Source organism: Malurus melanocephalus, unplaced genomic scaffold (assembly GCF_030028575.1).
Source record: "Malurus melanocephalus ecotype Western Australia unplaced genomic scaffold, MMel_1.1 scaffold_162, whole genome shotgun sequence".
In the NCBI taxonomy this organism is placed as follows: Eukaryota; Metazoa; Chordata; class Aves; order Passeriformes; family Maluridae; genus Malurus; species Malurus melanocephalus.
Genome location: NW_026623394.1, coordinates 435,485 through 453,312, shown reverse-complemented (window position 1 = coordinate 453,312; position 17,828 = coordinate 435,485). Strand labels below are relative to the sequence as shown.

The following is a 17,828-nucleotide window of genomic DNA, read 5'->3' as shown; positions in this document are numbered from 1 at the left end:
GATGTGTCAGCCCATACAACTCACTGCACTACTTGTAAAAGTAAACAGTAATTTTTGGTTCTCATGTTTTTTGTATCAGGAGCAAGATAAATTTTATAATTACAATCTGGATAATGCCAGCTGTAAGCAAATATGCATTCAGCTCCTGAAACACAGGTTGGGTATTTTGGGAGTGTTTTTTCCTAAATAAAATTAGGCATTAATTTGCCTTGCATGGCAATATAAAAATGTTCCAGGTAGGGGGTTAGGGTTAGGATTAGGATTAGGGTTAGGGTTACTGCTGGAAATCATTGTCTATAATACAAATATTGGTGTAAGTCACCTGTTTTTAAAAAAATAGATTTATATTTTCTAGCAGTACACCCATGTCAGATGTGTCAGCCTACACAACTCACTGCACTACTTGTAAAAGTAAACAGCAATTTTTGGTTCTCATGTTTTTTGTATCAGGAGCAAGATTAATTTTGTAATTACAATCTGGATAATGTCAGCTGTAAGCAAATATGCATTCAGCTCCTGAAACACAGGTTGGGTATTTTGGGGGTGTCTTTTCCTGAATAAAATTAGGCATTAATTTGCCTTGCATGGCAATATAAAGATGTTCCAGGTAGGGGGTTAGGGTTAGGGTTAGTGCTGGAAATCATTGTCTATAATACAAATATTGGTGTAAGTCACTTGTTTTTAAAAAATAGATTTATTTCTTCTAGCTGTACACCTGTTTCAGATGTGTCAGCCCATACAACTCACTGCACTACTTGTAAAAGTAAACAGTAATTTTTGGTTCTCATGTTTTTTGTATCAGAAGCAAAATAAATTTTGTAATTACAATCTGGATAATGTCAGCTGTAAGCAAATATGCATTCAGCTCCTGAAACACAAATTAGATATTTTGGGAGTGTCTTTTCCTACATTTGAAGCATTAATTTTCCTTGCACAGCAACATAAATATGTTCCAGGTAGGGGGTTAGGGTTAGAGTTAGGGGGTTAGGACTTAGGGTTAGGGTTAGAGTTACTGCTGGAAATCATTGTCTATAATACAAATATTGGTGTGAGTCACCTCTTTTTAAAAAATAGATTTATTTTTTCTAGCAGTACATCCATGTCAGATGTGTCAGCCTACACAACTCAGTGAATTACTTGTTAAAGTAAACAGCAATTTTTGGTTCTCATGTTTTTTGTATCAGGAGCAAGATAAATTTTATACCTCTAGATAATGCCAGCTATAAGCAAACATGCATCCAGTTCCTGAAACACAGGTTAGGTACTTTGGGAATGTCTTTTCCTACATTTGAAGCATTAATTTGCCTTGCATAAATGTGTTCCAGGTAGATGTTTCGCAGTGTTTGCTTTTCAAAGGCAGAATTTTACATTTTCTGAATTCAAATCCTGCCGTAAAATTTCAATGGGAAGCAGGAGAAGAAGATTCCAGGGCAGTTTTAGCTCAGTCAGGATTCACCAGGTTGAGAATGGCAGCAGGAGGGGGATAGAATGGCACGAAATACACAAAATTCATGCCTAAAATTCAGTTTCCTCACAGGCAGCGAGTTGAAATATTTAATTTTTTTTTTAAATTTCCTTTTTTATCTCCTCAGAATCGTCACGAAATGCTGACCTTGGAGCCTCTGAATTCACTCCTGAGGATGAAATGGAAGAAGTTTGCACGGCACATGTTTTTCATGTCGTGCTGTTTTTATTTCCTCTACAATGTAACATTAACATTGGTTTCCTACCACAGGCCTAATGAAAATGAAGTGAGTAAAGCAGTTAAATCTCACCAAATTTTATGGATTTAAGAGGCAATGAATTGTATTTAAAATGCTAAAAAAAAAGCCTGATGTTGGGTTATCTCAGTATTTTTTTATGTATTATTTCAGCAAATACAGAATACAAAGATGGTTAAATTTCTAAAGGTGTGGAGTGGGTGTTTTGTTTCTCTTTCAAGAAAGAAATTTCTGATATTTCCAATGCTTCTGTCAGGGGTCTGATTGTATAAATTCATAAAGAAAATTCTCACAGGAAGGGAAGAAATTTGGAATCCAGAGAGTTACAGATGTGAGGGTTTCTTGTTGCTTTGCCTTTTACCCATCAGGGGTGGAACTGAAATTTTCATTCTGGAYTCTTCTTGCAGGCTCCTCCTTACCCACTCGCCCTGACCCGTGGGGTGGGGTGGCTGCAGTTGTCAGGACAGGTGATGGTTATGTTAGGAGCAATATTTTTAGCCATAAAAGAGGTAAGATCGKTTTTTTTAGTAATAAAAATACAGCTAAATTTGTGAAGAACTTCTCTAAATTTATAAATATGCTGATGATGATATTGGCAATACATTTGGAATATCTTTGATATGTGTAATTTGTAAGTCTTTGGCACAATTCATCATTTATTCAGAAGAGCCCTGGTTATATATTTGAATSCAGCTATGATACAAATATGAGGGTATTTTATTTTCAGATTCTCAGTGCAGAGATCTGATATTTGTGTAATATCAATATTGTCAATTATTGGCTTTAAGGACAACTGAATTGCAACTTGTAATGAAAAAAGCTCTCCATTATATAATTTTGGTATGTACAGTAAATAATTTAAAACAGTAACTTAAATTATGCCAGAGATGATAGAATTTTAACCTTTGAATTTACAGCCCTATAAAAAAATTAATTCTGGAAGTTACCACATCAGTAGATGGATTGTTTTAGAACAGCACTTAAATTATTTTGAAAAACAGATTTTGAGGCCTGTTTTCTCTTCCAACCACGCCTGTATTTTCTGTATTTTCTGTATTTTCTGTATTTTCTGTATTTTCTGTATTTTCTGTATTTTCTGTATTTTCTGTATCTGCCTGCACAGAGTGTGGCCATTTTCCTGCTCAGGCCCTCAGACCTGCAGTCCATTCTCTCTGATGCCTGGTTCCACTTTGCATTGTAAGTCTGACACGCAAATATATATATTTTATACTCTATATAAAATCCTGCTCCATCTCATGATCTCAGAGAATGTGCTCCTGTAGCAAGTATTTACTTTTTTTTCTTTAAATGATCAGTTTTGGAGTGATGGATGTAATCTCACCTGCAGCTTTTCTGTAACACAAACTATTGGTTGCACTGTCAGTAATAGTATCAGGGTTGATGTGCATGGAGTGGATTTTTCCTACCTGTTCATGGAAAATCTGCAATTATTCTATCAATTTGTTAAGCTAAAGCTGCAATTAAATGGTTTCTGAGATGATATTAAGGATTCTTGATGTCTCTGTTAGGAAAAGCTGCTGTTTTGGGGAGAACAGTTTACCTAAATTAAGCTTTAATAAATATAATCCTCATATGTTAATATATTCATACCACTTGCACTGACCTGTTTTATCATTAAACTATAAAGGTAATTTCATGGGGAGAATAAAAAGCAGCATGAAATTACAAATTAAGCCTAAAGAGCAAAGCAATCTTGTTTTCATATTTTTCCATTCTGTTGTTGGTTTTGTGCTAGTAATTTCTCTTTTACATATATGTTTGTTTTTTAACAGTTTTATACAAGCTTTGCTTGTGATCTTCTCTGTCTTTTTGTACTTGTTTTCCTACAAAGAACACCTGGTGTGTCTTGTTTTGGCAATGGCCCTTGGCTGGGCCAATATGCTCTATTTCACCAGAGGTTTCCAGTCCATGGGCATTTACAGTGTGATGATTCAAAAGGCAAGTTTTTCTTTTGTTTTACCTGCCTTGTTATGATGCTCAAGTGTTTTACAATCCTAATCAAGAATATTCAGTAATTATTTGTGGTTTTTAGTTCATTTTGAAAYATCTTATTTGGAGTTTTTATGTATTATTTCAGCAGAACACACTGCATAGCTCCAACAGCAGGAACTGTTTATCTCTAAATATTGACATTTTATTGCATTAAATATGTGAGTAGCTTGTGGGTTTTTTTCAGCTAATGCAGTTCTGCAATTTAATTGCATCCTAATTTGTAATGTGTGTGTTGTACAGAATYAGTCACTCTCAGAGAACACACCAGGCATGAGATTAAAAATCAGACTTTTGGGAATTTCAACCAGTTTTCTCCCTGAAAGCAAGCTCATGCTTTACKGTGTGCCTCACCTATATCCCTGCAGAATTCATAAGCATTAAACTGGCTCTGAATTTTAATTTCTGTCAATTATTCCATTMCATTTTTAGGTCATCCTGCAAGATGTGATCAAGTTTTTAGTTGTCTATATCGTCTTTYTGCTGGGATTTGGCGTAGGTAAATATTACTGGAGAAAAGCACTGATGCTCTGTGTGAGTAAAAATTTCAGCATTATTACGAATAAGAGCCCTATTTTCATGATGAAAGCTCATGTTTGGGGTTTCTTCTGGATGCTGAGTTTAGATGTGAACAGATGAATCATTTGGCTTGATCTCAATCGCCTGGAATTTCATTTGGATGTGGGTTCTTTCTGCTTCCTGGAACTCTGGCTGCTGTGTGTGGCTGGGGCAGCTCTGTCTCTTTTAGGCACTTTGAATTCTTTAGGATGAGATGCCCTGTGTTCCTAAATTATGATTGTGACTGGAATTTCCTTGTGCTTTCTTCTCAGCTCTCGCTGCTCTGATTGAGACGTGCCAGGAGGGTGGAGAATGCCATTCCAACAGCAGCCTGGGACCTGTGCTGATGGATCTTTTTAAGCTCACCCTAGGACTGGGTGACCTGGAGATCCAGCAGAACTCCAAGTACCCTGTGCTGTTTCTCCTGCTCCTCATCACTTTCGTTGTGCTGACTTTTGTTCTTCTCCTGAACATGCTGATTGCRTTAATGGGAGAAACGGTGGAAGATATTTCTAAGGAGAGCGAGCACATCTGGAAACTCCAGGTTTGTTTGGGAGTTTGCCTGATGGAGAACAGGGGCTTGGGATAAAATCCTCCTGCTGAAAGAACAGGTTGGGTGTTAACAATAATCCCCATTTGTGTTTGTGTGCAAACAGCAGACATTAATAATTCCAGTATTAGAGAACTGTAGTAACTTTGGAATTAACAATTATTCTAAAGGTGATATCTTGGCTTGGATTTCTAACCCATGCACTGTCACACACCTTTTTGACTTTAATTCCCCTGGATTTGTCACCAGGATGGTGTGTTCTGCTATTTTTCCAGGAATCTGTGAATCCCACATTTGCACAAATAGTCTATGCTGTGTTATTTGCTGTTGTTGGTGTTGGCTCTGGGTAGAGGCTTGAAATGTTATAATTCATGTGCATGCTGTGAAATCAGACCAGGACTAACCATGCTTATCTTACTTTTTACTGTTAATAGAGAGCCAGAACTATCTTGGAATTTGAAAAATTCTTGCCAAAGTGTCTGAGGAAAAAATTCCAGCTGGGAGAACGGTGTAAAGTGGCTGAAAATGACACAAGGGTGTGTTTAAGGTAACGCAAAACTAGAATCATGGGCTATCAATTCTGGTCTCTGTATGCTGCTTCAAGGTTATTTCTCCTCAAAACCCTCTTTAAAATATTTCTRTTATCTCTACAAATTATGCTAGGTRTATTAAAAAAAAWTSAGTTGTGACCAAWTGTAYMAAAAGGGAAAATTATATWCATTTTTATGTAGACAGTTTTTTGGTAAGAAAGCAGATTTTCATCCTCATATGTTTTTACTGCAAAGGCAGCAAATCTGCTTGCAGTAAATGTCACTTTATCATAATCTCCTTTGAATGTCAACTTAAAAGCAATCATAGTTAAACTAATTGGTAATTGATGATTACCATATTAAAGAACAGTGCTGTTCAATGAAAAGTACTTAAATATTTCAAGACTGTACTAACAATGTGTGAAATTATGAAGTGGTCTTAGAATTATTCTCACCTTCATATAGTGCATAACACTGCAAAAGACATTCAGCATTTCAGTYCCAGCAAAGCAGGTGGTAAAGTGTGACAAACCCAGGAAGGAATAAAGGGAAAAAAAGGAAAATGCAATGATGTGGTCGGGGAATAATGCATAATGATAACACAATTTATATACAATGCAAACAGGATTAATGAAGTGAAATGGACCGAGTGGAAAACMCATGTTTCATTTATTAATGAAGATCCAGGGCCAACAGGTACTGTGGAAATTTATGACACCATATTTGTAGAATATTCTCTTCTTAGCAGTGCTTTGATATAGTTTTATAACTTTAAAAGATAAACTATTACATTAAAACACACATTATTCCTAGAGAAACTAATAGTTAATATGGCAGTGGTGTAAAATTACTTTTAAAGGCTTGGAGAGAGGGCTGGCTACAAATAAGTTTTGTAATGTATAGATTGGATAAATATAAATGTTGGCCACGAAACCCAAGACATCCATCTACTGCCAGGGCAGAAGTGTCCTGGAGAAATGAGCTCCCTCTGGGGTGAAAAATTTCTGTAGAAGATATGGTAGTAAACTGACAGCTTGCTGTTTAAATAAATACATGTTTTAACCAAAAAAAAAAAGGTGAAAAACTCTGATCTTGCTAAACAGTTTCTACCATATCCTGTTTTGTTTACAATGCATTTTTTTGCAGATCCAAGCAAAATTCAAGATAATTCAAGAACTAATAGCAAAAACACCCTGAATACGTTTGAAGAAATGGATGATTTGCCTGAAACTTCTGTTTAGTTGTGCTGTGCTTGCCACGTGGCTGTTCTGAAGGTGAAAAGCATCAGCAGTGGATGCTGAAAGCTTTGTGGTTGTTTTGGACAGCTGTAACCAGCTGGAACACAAACTTTCAGTGACATGGGCTGATGGCTTCAACCCATTTAATCAGAGCARCTGAGCTGCAATAAATGGGATTATTCCACTGGTTCAGTTCTGAGCCTCTYAAACTGTTGCTGTCCAAGTTTGCCTGATGCTCCTCAAACTTGGCTCGAGATGTTTAAGTGGATAAAGAAAGGTCAAATGTGAGATATTTCTTCCTTTTGTGGAAAATTAAGGTCATCGTGAGCCCAATCTGCTGGTTTTTGGAATCTCTAACTCATGAGAAACTCATTTTGTACACTAAAAAAAAATCCTAAGTTCTTGTCATGGAGAAAAGCAAAGCATTTCAGTTCTGAAGACGACTAAATGAAGTATGGTATTTTGAAATAACAATGTTCTGGGTGCATTTGCAGCTTTTGCATTGACTGTCAGTGTTATTGGAGGCTTGGTCCCACAAATTGGAAAAAGCTTCTTCAGGTCCCAGTAGTTTTGCCTGATCCCTTTTCCTCTGTGCATCCCCCAGGGTGTAATGTGGAGTTTGTTTATTTATTACTGTGTGTCCATGCCTCCCCAGAAAACAACAGGGCAGAAATATAATTCCTGATGGAGGATATTTCTGAGTTTTCTCCAGTCACAACATCCTTTTACTTTTCTTCCTTGGCTTTTCCATGCTGTTGCATCTTGCCACATAAAAGGTTACCACACTGGAAGTTCTTCTGAATTAATTTTTGCATCCAGCCACTTCAGGAAAACAAGATGTCAGTATTTCTTCCCAAGATAAACRAACTAAGTTCAATGCAATGCAATYCCAGACTTTATTTTTTATTCAGAGGACTCTGTTATGCATTTCTGTAGCTCTTATTTCACAACCTGTGATGACCTGGTACTATGAATGATATTTTTAGTTTTCTATTTGATGTGTATATATAAACATTTGTTCTGTGTGCTTTTAAATTTCAATTAACACRTCATGTGTCTCCAGTGTCATGGCTTTTCATCAGATCAGTTCACGTGGTGCCTGTTTTAAAGGTGCTAATTTTAGGTAAGACTCAGGGGAATTCARTTCTGCGTTTGAATGATAATAAGAATTGCATTGGATTTTGCAGCTGTGGGCAAAATGGTCCAAAAGACTTTCTTAAGACAGAAGAGARCGTGAGGGAACACTCCAGTGGGAAGGATAAAGCAAAGATATTTACAGGGATGGTTGAASGTGGGTCCTGCTGCCCAACCAGCCTCCTACAGTCGCTGAATCTTGAGCTTCCAACCATTCCTGAGTTTCCACGGCCTGGATGGATGGGATCCAAAAGACATTTCAGCTGTGTTCTTACAGGGAATTCGAGGGGAAGGACATTTGTGTACCCACAGCCTGTAACACCTGARCGTTGTTGGGCTTTCTCAGTAAATGTGAGGATGAGAAGAAAAATTCCTGCGGTCTTGGAATCTTTGACYTTTGCTGGTTAATTTTGCACCACAACTGCCAAGGAAGGACTTTGCCTTAGGACTGCACATGTCTGTCTGGATTATTTCAGTGCCAGTTTTTGTACGAAATGGGAAAATACCTCTTCACACACACTCAGGAGCCAGACTGAGCCACGGTGCTGTGGTCACTGGAAACACAGCAAGACCTCTGCACTGTGCCGAGGCCACACTGGGATGTGAAACAGGGAAGGCACAAAAAACCCTAAAAAATATGCTGTGCCACTGTCCAGATACAAAACTGTGTGGATAAGCCCAGCTTGTTCCCGATTTTTTTTCCTAAAAGCTCTTACTGAGGGAATACCATCCTTGTGTGGCCCCATCACATATCTCTTGTGTCCAGGCTCTTACCAAGGATGCTCTGAATAATGGTTGGAGCAGGTAATTCGGTGCTTTTTTTATACTATGTTTATTTAAATTAAGGAAATAAAACTTGTAATTCAATAAACATTCTGTCTTGTGTTTTTTAAAAAAAATTTATTGCCATAGAAGTTACACAAAGGAAAGGAAAAAATAATTTTAGTAGAGAACAAGGATGACATCACTCTTCAAAGGTGTAACATGGGAGTTATTTGGACAATTAATTTTTCAGTTAAATAATTAATGTATCCTTATGCAAAGTTTTTGATCACCAAATTGTCAAAATTTATCACCAAATTGTCAAATATGTTAAAAACAATTTTAGAAAATTAATTAAACCCTCATTTTCTTCTCCTTTTAAGATATTATGACAGACTTTGTCTCTACAAATRCACAACAAGTCTCTGGATTCTGAGAAGTCTCCCCATATAGAATTCTTCCTAATTTCCATTCTGAAATACTCAGGTATGGTTTGTGCACTGTTCTGCACCAAAACCAGAGTAATTGCCTAAATCTTGCCTTAAATCAGAAAYAGCTTGAATTAATTGTGAAATACACTAAAGTGGAATGTAAAGCCTTTTAGAGTATATTTCTCTGAGATCTTGCTTTTAGCTTGGTTTATTTTTGTAAGAATAAAAAGAAAAGCAAAACAACCCCCAAGGGTTCCACTTTCAGTCACATATGCAGATAATATAATTTTCTATACATACCCTTGCTCTGTTTCTATCTGCCCAGTTCTTTCTTTGTCTCACGTTTTCTGTGTTTACCTGAGGAATTAATTTCAAGAATCAACCCCCGTAAAAAGTGTTGGTTACTGAGGTTTGGGGTTATGAAGTAGAAAAAGCGTAATTTTTATATATAATGTAGTACTGAGGATGAGCTGCTTCATAAAAACTTCACAAAAATATTTATAAATTCTTTRCATCTATAGGAGTCTATTAGAACAATAAACAGGAGTCATAATCAGCATTATGACAATAGGTCTCAAAGTGCTCAGCAAGGTTAATTAAATTACAATTTAAAATTAGATTCTGCATTTATTTATCCCATGAATTACTACTGAATGACCCTGGACTTCACAAAGAAACCCATTTTTTTGCATGAAAAATCTGTAATAAGCTCCTAAGAAGAGCTCTGGTCTGAGACTGAYGACCTGAGGTGTTTTGCAGTGAGTTTAATTTTCTCTGTTTTTACAAAAGCTTGTTTCTTTTCATAATATGCAGCTTCATTAATGAATGTTGGGTAGACTGTACAGTTACCCTGATATGGAATTACTTCTCCATCAAGAGTCAAAAATAGAGGATCACCATTCTTCAGGGGCTGCCAGTCTTGATCCTTAAGGAAAGAAAATAAATAGAATATATTTACTTTCAAGTTTTTGTGTATTYTATGTGATTCCTGAGTTAATGCTAACTATGCTAATTTCAGCAGTTTATGGCAAAAGCTTTCAAAATAATTCCTTTTGATCTTAATACATAATATTGGGTGTCTGGCCTTCGTTTTCAGGCTTGTAGAGAATTCAGTGGTAAAGTGAACTACACCCATTTTAGAATTTAAAATTAGATTTATATTAAAAAATATAAGCTATCTTATTGTCTTTTAGTGATTTTAGATTCAGYGATTCCCAAGACAGTTCCTGAAATAATGTCTGTATGACCTTAGTGAGAGAACTTGACCCTAGGGGACGTCTAAAGCATTCAATAAAACCCATTGGCAATATTAGCATTTTAAATATTTATTACTAAAATATACAATGTAGCAGAAGCAACATAGGAATAAGCAGGGAAYGCCACAAATGGTAACAATTCTAGAATTTACCTGTAGTTTAGGATGAATTATAGCAATAATTTCACCATTCTTATTCCTGGGATAATCTACTTTCTCCATTATTTTAAAAACCTCGATGGTACATGGTGGAAATTCCTTTCCTAGAAAAAATAAATGTAATTTAATGTCAAGATGAAAAACTGCCTGTTAAAAAGAACATTGCATTATTTATTCTCTATAGAATAGCTCAAATCATCAGGTTGTCCCCTCAAAACCAGGCTGCAGAAAGATGGTCCAGTCATTTATTTGGGYATAGGAAGTCCAGGACTAAATTTGCTACTGAAATTGTGACTTTTTCACTTAAAAAAATCCCTATCATCTTGTAGATGAAGAAATCAATGAAAGGTCTGTTTGCACAGCACAGSAGTGTATCAGTGGTATTTAATGTTTACTATTTCAGCACAATAATGGAAATTCTGACATACAGAACTGTATTATTTTCCTTCTATTAAAAAAACAAACAAACAAACAAAAAAAAAACAAAAACCAACAAACCCACTGACAAAATACACTCTGAAAGAATTTTAAACACCTATTTTGTCAGAATATATTTTGGATCGTGCACAGGTCTGACTAGTTTTAGAGAACAATTCTCCCTCCACCTTTTACCTGTTTAACTGTGAAATATTCTAGCCCAACCTATTTTTTTTTAAATATTCTCCTGCAATAGTCCACTGCCATGACCCAGGAGGCTGTAATCTCTCATTACCTTCATTAAAAAGTTGTATGAAATCAAGGCCATGTTTGACAATCTTCCTCATTTTGTCCAAAACATCAGCTCTAGCAACACCTTGTGGCTGGGGCCCCACCTCGACACCTGTTGGCAGATGAGGGAGATTATTAATGCCACTTAATTAATGTCACCATCATACATCACAAGATTACACTGCACAGCAGAAATAAATGTCTGATAGGTCGGTATATAATGTTTAAGAGGGATTGTAAGGCACAGAATTATGTATTTTTTTAAGGCAAGCAAGTCCTTCTCACATGTTACAAATATTTTCTGCAAATAGTGTGTTGAGTTTAAGAATTTCCATCTTGTTYCTGTGTTTTGTAAGCCAGAACTCTGATTCTGTAAATCAGAACTCTTTAGAAGAATGGATAATCACATACATTCAATTTGGTAAATATATTGTCACACAAACAGCTCCTGGTGATCAGAGCACCCTACACAAGGCAGTGAACTGAACAGCCATATTTCAAAATCCTTTATGGTGGGCTTAAAGAGTCTTTAGGTTTCATATTTACCAACAGGATGTTTTGCCACAGATCGAGTTGTTGCATATTTCAGGCTGGGATGTTCAATCAGCAGAACAGGACAAGGTTCTGGAGCCAAAGCGTTCTGTGGAGATGGTTTAAAAACGYCTTTGTTATGCAAATGGTTTAAAATGTTGTGCCACAAAAGATTAYTGATGCAGAAGTGATTTACACAATGTCTTCAATATGTTGCCTTTATTTCAGGGCCCTCAAGGAAGTAGGACATCTTTAGAAAATGCACAAAGCTGTGTTTGTTGGTGTCTGTTCCATTAACTGATGCCAGGCAGCTCCACTGAACCAGAACTGAGCACAGTTCTGTCTTGAACTGCCAGCAGAGAAAAATCTCCTCAGCACGGTTCCAAAACTGAGAATTGAAATAYCATAAAGCAGATTTCAACTATTTTATTTGGGGTTAGACTCCAATTCTCTTACAGGGACACAGATTGTGAATTAAGCCTTATTTAAATAATCTTCATTAGCATTTTTGCTAATTTTTAGGTTTCTTGATGACAGCCCATTAATCATAAGCTTTCTAGATCTTCAAATATTTTTATAAGCATTAAAAAAGAATACATGTAATAACAATTAAAAAGAAAATAAAAAAAGACCTTGTTTCTAAGGAAAAAAAATTAATTAAAATTCTACACCATTGTTCTAACCTGGATTCCATTAGTCATTGTCTAGGTCACCAGAATTCAACCAAATTTTGCCTAAACCAGCACTTCTGCAAACCTCACTCTACCAAAATTTATCAGCTTCAGGAACAGCAAAATCAAACATCTTCTAAAGGCACATCACTGATAAGGGAACATTTTTCATTACCTACTTCCATTATTTTTTACATGTCTTTATTTAATGAAATTAATGTTTAACTATTTAACATGTGTGACCCAAATTTATCCAAGTTCCTGACATATCAGTGTGAAAGCAGATTAAACTGTATTAATTTTCATAGATGTTATTCTAAGTATTCCTCTTTGCCCATCAGTCTTAATAATGCTCATCTTAATACATAAAGATATGATGAGTATAAAATCTGAATTACCTGATATAATCAAATTAATAATTGCCTCTGATTAAAAAAATTCATCCTATGAGTAATGAAATATTTTAAACAGTCTTTCAGAAGAAAAAGTAGTATATTTAAAGAAATTACAAAATAATATATAGTAATACAACATTGCAACTAATGATCTATTTTAATAGTTCATTTAAATTAGTTTTACCTTGATATAATGAACCATTTGAATTGTAAAGTCATCCCTGGAGTTTTCAAGAATAATGGTACCACCCATGTTAGAAGTGGTGTTGTGAAGGTCAAAAATAAGGTCATAGGCATCATCACTACCTTTGGGACCAAATATATGATTGATTTCCTGAGCCCTTCTCACTTCATATGGAATATCTTCCACCACTGGCCTGCTGTTAATATCAGCACAAAGAAATTAGTAAGCTCATTCCATGGCTTTACAGTCAACAAAATATGTATTATCCTTTTCTTTTTATTTTAATTCCAGATTGACTGGAGTTGAAATCACCTGTTTAATTACCAAACTTAAAATCAGCTGAATTTGTTGAAGAAAGCAAGTGTGATTGTCTTATAATTGTCTTATTATTATTTGTCTTGTGCAGAAGGGTAYTAGAATTATTCAATCAAAATTTGGCAGGAAATTATTTATTTCTCCTTACACTCCAAAATTTCCCCCTATGTATAAAACTAAAAATTTATCAGCAACATAGAGCACTTCCAAGACTGGATGCATCTCCTACTGGAGACCATATTCAGACATCAGTCCATGATGTTTTGACTTGGACATCACCCTCAAGATTTTTTGTCATCTTGTCTTCTYATAATCTGATCAGACTTCTACAGTTTATTCCTTTGAGCCTTCTGATTCTCAAAGCTCAGTGAACATTTTGTTACTTCAAATCTGTTCCYCCAAAGTTTTAACACTTGTGATTTCAGGTGACTCTGTACATCACATAATCCACCTTTGTATTCTCTAGTTCTCCCTTTGAARTTCAGTGTTTCCTCACATATGACTGTTAATTCTTTTTTTATTGAAACCAATGGGACTTCCACCATTACTTTCAGTAGTATCAGGAYTTCCTTTCTCTTCATCTGTAAAATTATTTGTAATCTTGAAGGTTCTATACTTAAGGGACTAGGGGAAGGTACTCCAAACATGCACTAGTGCTGTAATTAAATCAGGCAACTTCATATCATTTTCTGATGAGTATTAGTTCAAAAATGAAGACAACCTGCAGGTGTCTTAATTCACTGTTTTTTCAAGTGTTCTGTGTTCAAAGCAGCTGAAAACAAACAATTCCACTCTTTTTTTTTTGTATGTTTTTCCAAAGTAAGCAATTAAAAGAATGGCATCAATGCTTATGTGTTAACACCTGTTTATCTTAGCTATAATAACAAGAAAAATCTAAGATGAAAGCMAGATGGAAAGATCTTCAGGGTAAGAATAACTGTGCCTGCAAAATACATACAATAAGTATTTGTATTTCTTTCTGTGAGATTCCCCTTTACTATTAAAACTTTTCTGAAACAGAATTACCTAGTTAGTAATTCAACCAACAATGTTTATATAGCAAAGTACACCTCTGGAAYAGACATCTCAAAAGCACAGAAACATCAAATCCTACTAAAAATATAAAATCAGTTACTATTTTACAGTAATTACTGATAGTATTTCTTTTAAAATAATGAGTCAGTTAAATATAGAGGTTTTTGGCTATCCTTTTGTCTTAGAATAGACTATTTCTAACTTCAAGTTTTTCTAATTTCAGGTTTTCACCTTTTACTGTACGTAACTGGAATTAAACACCCTTGCCTGATTTCTGTGCCATTCTTTCAGATACTCCGATGTCCATGTTTAAATTGCTTTTATCTGCTATTTCTTGTTAATCTAATTGCATTCAGAAGAGCTCCAAAATTGAATTGCACAAGACATAAGAAATAACGATTCTCTAACTCAGAACAGTGATACTTCAATTCATACAAATGCAGCTCMTCTAATACTAATTTAAAATGCTGCTTAAGATAATGTGCTGGTMTGAGACTCATTCTACTCCAGCAACAGAAATGAATCTGTTAACACTCATGCAATTTGTTCTTTTTTTGGGTTAAAGGTCAGTAATTTCAGTTATGTGACTGCGCTGTTAAAGTAGTRGTGGAACTTGTGTTGAGCATTTTAATCTGGGAAGGATTAAGTTTTAAAAAGGAGAAAAGTAAAACGACAGAAAGCACAACTGCTCTTACCCAAGGTTCTCGGGGTCAAAAACCCGGTTGAGATCACAGTCAATGTACCTGGTGCACCTCTCCACAGCTCTGGGGTTGGTGAGGAAGGGTTTCACTTCCACTCCGGCTCTGCGGATCTCAGCCCCGTCCTGCTGCCAGTGCCTGACCAGGAGCACCCCCGATAATTCATTGCCGTGGGTGCCCCCGAAGAGCCCGACCCGTCTCACCGGAGCACACGGGGAACTCATGATCTGCAGCAGCTCCGGCAATTGCTGAGGGTAAAACACAGAATAATGCTCAAGGAAAACTTCTGTCTCTGAGAAAAAAAAAAAATTAAAAATTCTTTCCAGTAGGAGATACTTTCTTTGGTTAGGTCAGACGCAAAAGAAAGTGAATGAATTTCTCCCAACAGTTCTGGACTCTCGTTTTGAGGCGGGATTTTCCAACCTGACCCACCTCCCTCCCCAAGGAGCCTCCCCTTCAGTTTCCGTATTTAGCAACATCTCCAAGGCTGTTAATGGCACGGTTRCACAGTCCAAAAGTTAACTCTGGTCAGTCTTTATAATACATGAGATGTAGGTAAAGACTCTACTAATGAACAGTATAAAAGACTTTTTTTTTTTTTTTTTGCACTTAAACATCTCTGGCATTTTTGCACTGCAAACTAGGTGTAACAGGTATTCTCATGTATGTTTGAAGTTACATAAGTATTACATTATATAAGCGCAGAATGATTTAAAGTGAGCAAAACCAGCAAAATAAGAATCATCTTGGCTCTAGTCCAGCACACAATGCTGAAACATCAAGTATTTTCATCCAAAAAAAGCCAAGAACAGCTGAGTTCCTCAAAGCACGTCGTGGCTTGTACGACCTTTTTTGTTTTAGAAACCCGAAGAACAGTGATTAGAAGGAACATGAGCTGAAATTACAGTGCAATTTATCCACCACTGACTTACCCAGAGTTCTGGCTCCAGCTCTATCTCKGGATCTGCTAACGCAGACCTCTAACACATTGAAACAACTTTGCCAGGGACAGCCCTAAAACTTCTGCAGTGTCTTATTAAAAAGGAAACAGATCAAGACCACGACGGGACAATAGTTCTGTTCTCTCCCCAAAAAACTTCAGTCAGCAACTTTTCTTCCATTTCCAAAAGCGTTCAGAAAGGCTTCTGAAGCTTAAGCCAAAGAGCAACTGTAATTTCCATCCTGAGAATCAAAACATTTGGAATAAAAGGTCTTATTAACAGAAAAGCAAGTTTTATTGCTGTAAACGACAGAAGTATTTGAAATCGGTATCCGACACATGATATAAACATAACAAATATTAGATTGCAAGAGAATAAAGAATGTTTATTGAACAATTCCTTTTTATTARGATTATACTCCAGTGACTGAGAGTATTTGGCCAGTGCCTGGGAGAGGCTTTACAACCCAGACTGACTGACTGTAGTCAAGTTCTGCCAGGAATATAATTTCTACAAAAGTTGCACACTCTGTTTCGGTTTATATTTCCAGATTTGCTGAACCCTACAGTGAGTTAATACAAAGAGGCTGTTTACTTAAACACTCAACTGTATTACTCTGTACTTAGGAGCTGTCAGATATTTAATCAGAGTGAGTAATTTATTAAACAAAGCAGTAAAGTTGCATTTCACAGCACAGGACAGTCTGTGCTGTCCTTTGACCCTGTCTCTTCAGYGGTGGTGCCAGAATTATGAGTGACACAACTTCCCCAAAACACAACTCACACTCTGAATCTGGGTTTGCTGAATTTAAACACRGCAGCAGTTGAAGAGTAAAGAGCAAACATGCAGGGCTGGAATAYATAGTTTATCTTTTATAGCTGTTGGCACTGTAATGGTTGTAATTCCTTCCAGAACGCTGAATGAAACACAGAGATCGCCTGTGCACTTGCCTCACTTAACATGCAAGAAGTTTGTCTCCTAAGGAGAGCGTTTTTTAGGACAGAGACAGTGAATTTCCAAACATGAGTTTAGGAACTAAATCCATGGAAGCTTCTTTTATCGACTTAGAGCAGTTCTCATCCAAACACTTTTAACTCCTGCTCTCCCGGGACCTGCCAATTTGGGGATGAATGGAAATTCTCAGGGAAGGTTTTCACTCTTCAGGGTTAAACACTGGGAACCATCCCTTATTCCCGTGCCAATACTCACACTGTTAAAAAGGATGTGGGATATTTAGTTTAGTAAGAATTCAGATTGGTTTACTGTGCTGCATTACAGATATTTGGGGGAGCTTCTGAAAGCTTGGAATGTGTGTTGTGAGCTGGAAAACGTATGCAGTATTAAAATGTAAGTGAAATAAAGCTTAGATACTAAAAGTCTTGAGAATATAGATATATATAGAGAAAGGGATACACATATATATAGAGAGAGAGATGTACACACACAAGAAGTATATATGGCTCACCAGAGCATTCCAAGGCTGAAGGAAAAGGATTACCAAACAGGACAGGATCTAATTGTACCAAGCACTCAGATTTTAAACAGGAACCAGTCAGAACTACACGGTTGAAACCAACCAGGTATAAAAACCGCAATAGTGGCTGAAGAGACAAGTAGTGAAGAATGAGGTTAGTTTCATTTACAGCCACGTTTGTGTCCACACGCTCGTGGGAATCCAGCTTCTGTCCCAGGTTCTGTAAGGATGACAGTATACCAGCTCCTCGGGGGTGGGATAATTAATGAAATTTCACAGAGGAGGTGATTAAAGGGTTCTTGCGAATCCCAGCCGGCCCCGGCCGCGCACGGCGCCCCCTCAGAGGGTGAGAACGGGGCAGCGCCTTCCCGCCATTTCCGCATCGCCTGAGGCGCGAGCGCGCGGCCGAGTGGCCGTTATTTTTGGCGGGCTTCGCCTCAGGCCTGACCCTCCGCCGTCCCTCAGGGCTGACCCTCCGCCAGGTCCCTCAGGGCTGACCCTTCGCCCGTCCCTCAGGGCTGAGCCTCC

General features: G+C 36.8%; 2 protein-coding genes across 5 annotated transcripts in view; one reads left to right on the top strand and one right to left on the bottom strand.

The window, feature by feature from the left end:
* The window catches only part of TRPV3 (transient receptor potential cation channel subfamily V member 3), a 21,739-nt gene extending 13,116 nt beyond the window's left edge, over positions 1 to 8,623 (top strand). The window contains exons 11-19 of one of the 4 annotated variants that reach the window (XM_057371945.1): positions 1,593 to 1,751; positions 2,129 to 2,230; positions 2,845 to 2,918; positions 3,515 to 3,680; positions 4,164 to 4,230; positions 4,562 to 4,833; positions 5,274 to 5,386; positions 5,995 to 6,065; positions 7,795 to 7,909. In XM_057371945.1, coding sequence (XP_057227928.1) covers positions 1,593 to 1,751; positions 2,129 to 2,230; positions 2,845 to 2,918; positions 3,515 to 3,680; positions 4,164 to 4,230; positions 4,562 to 4,833; positions 5,274 to 5,386; positions 5,995 to 6,065; positions 7,795 to 7,844 — 1,074 coding nt within the window. In that variant the 3' untranslated portion in view covers positions 7,845 to 7,909. Of the gene's footprint in view, positions 1 to 1,592; positions 1,752 to 2,128; positions 2,231 to 2,844; positions 2,919 to 3,514; positions 3,681 to 4,163; positions 4,231 to 4,561; positions 4,834 to 5,273; positions 5,387 to 5,994; positions 6,066 to 6,515 lie in introns of all 4 variants that reach the window. The other 3 variants (XM_057371943.1, XM_057371941.1, XM_057371942.1) reach the window with 3 other exon arrangements.
* A 359-nt stretch (positions 8,624 to 8,982) lies between these two features.
* ASPA (aspartoacylase) lies at positions 8,983 to 15,109 on the bottom strand. The gene is made up of 6 exons (XM_057371946.1): positions 14,883 to 15,109; positions 12,838 to 13,033; positions 11,603 to 11,696; positions 11,061 to 11,168; positions 10,343 to 10,452; positions 8,983 to 9,859 (listed from the first exon to the last, which is right to left on the bottom strand). The coding sequence occupies exons 1-6, from the start codon at positions 15,107 to 15,109 to the stop codon at positions 9,647 to 9,649; spliced, it is 948 nt and encodes a 315-aa protein (XP_057227929.1). The 3' UTR covers positions 8,983 to 9,646.
* Between the last annotated feature and the right edge of the window lie 2,719 nt (positions 15,110 to 17,828).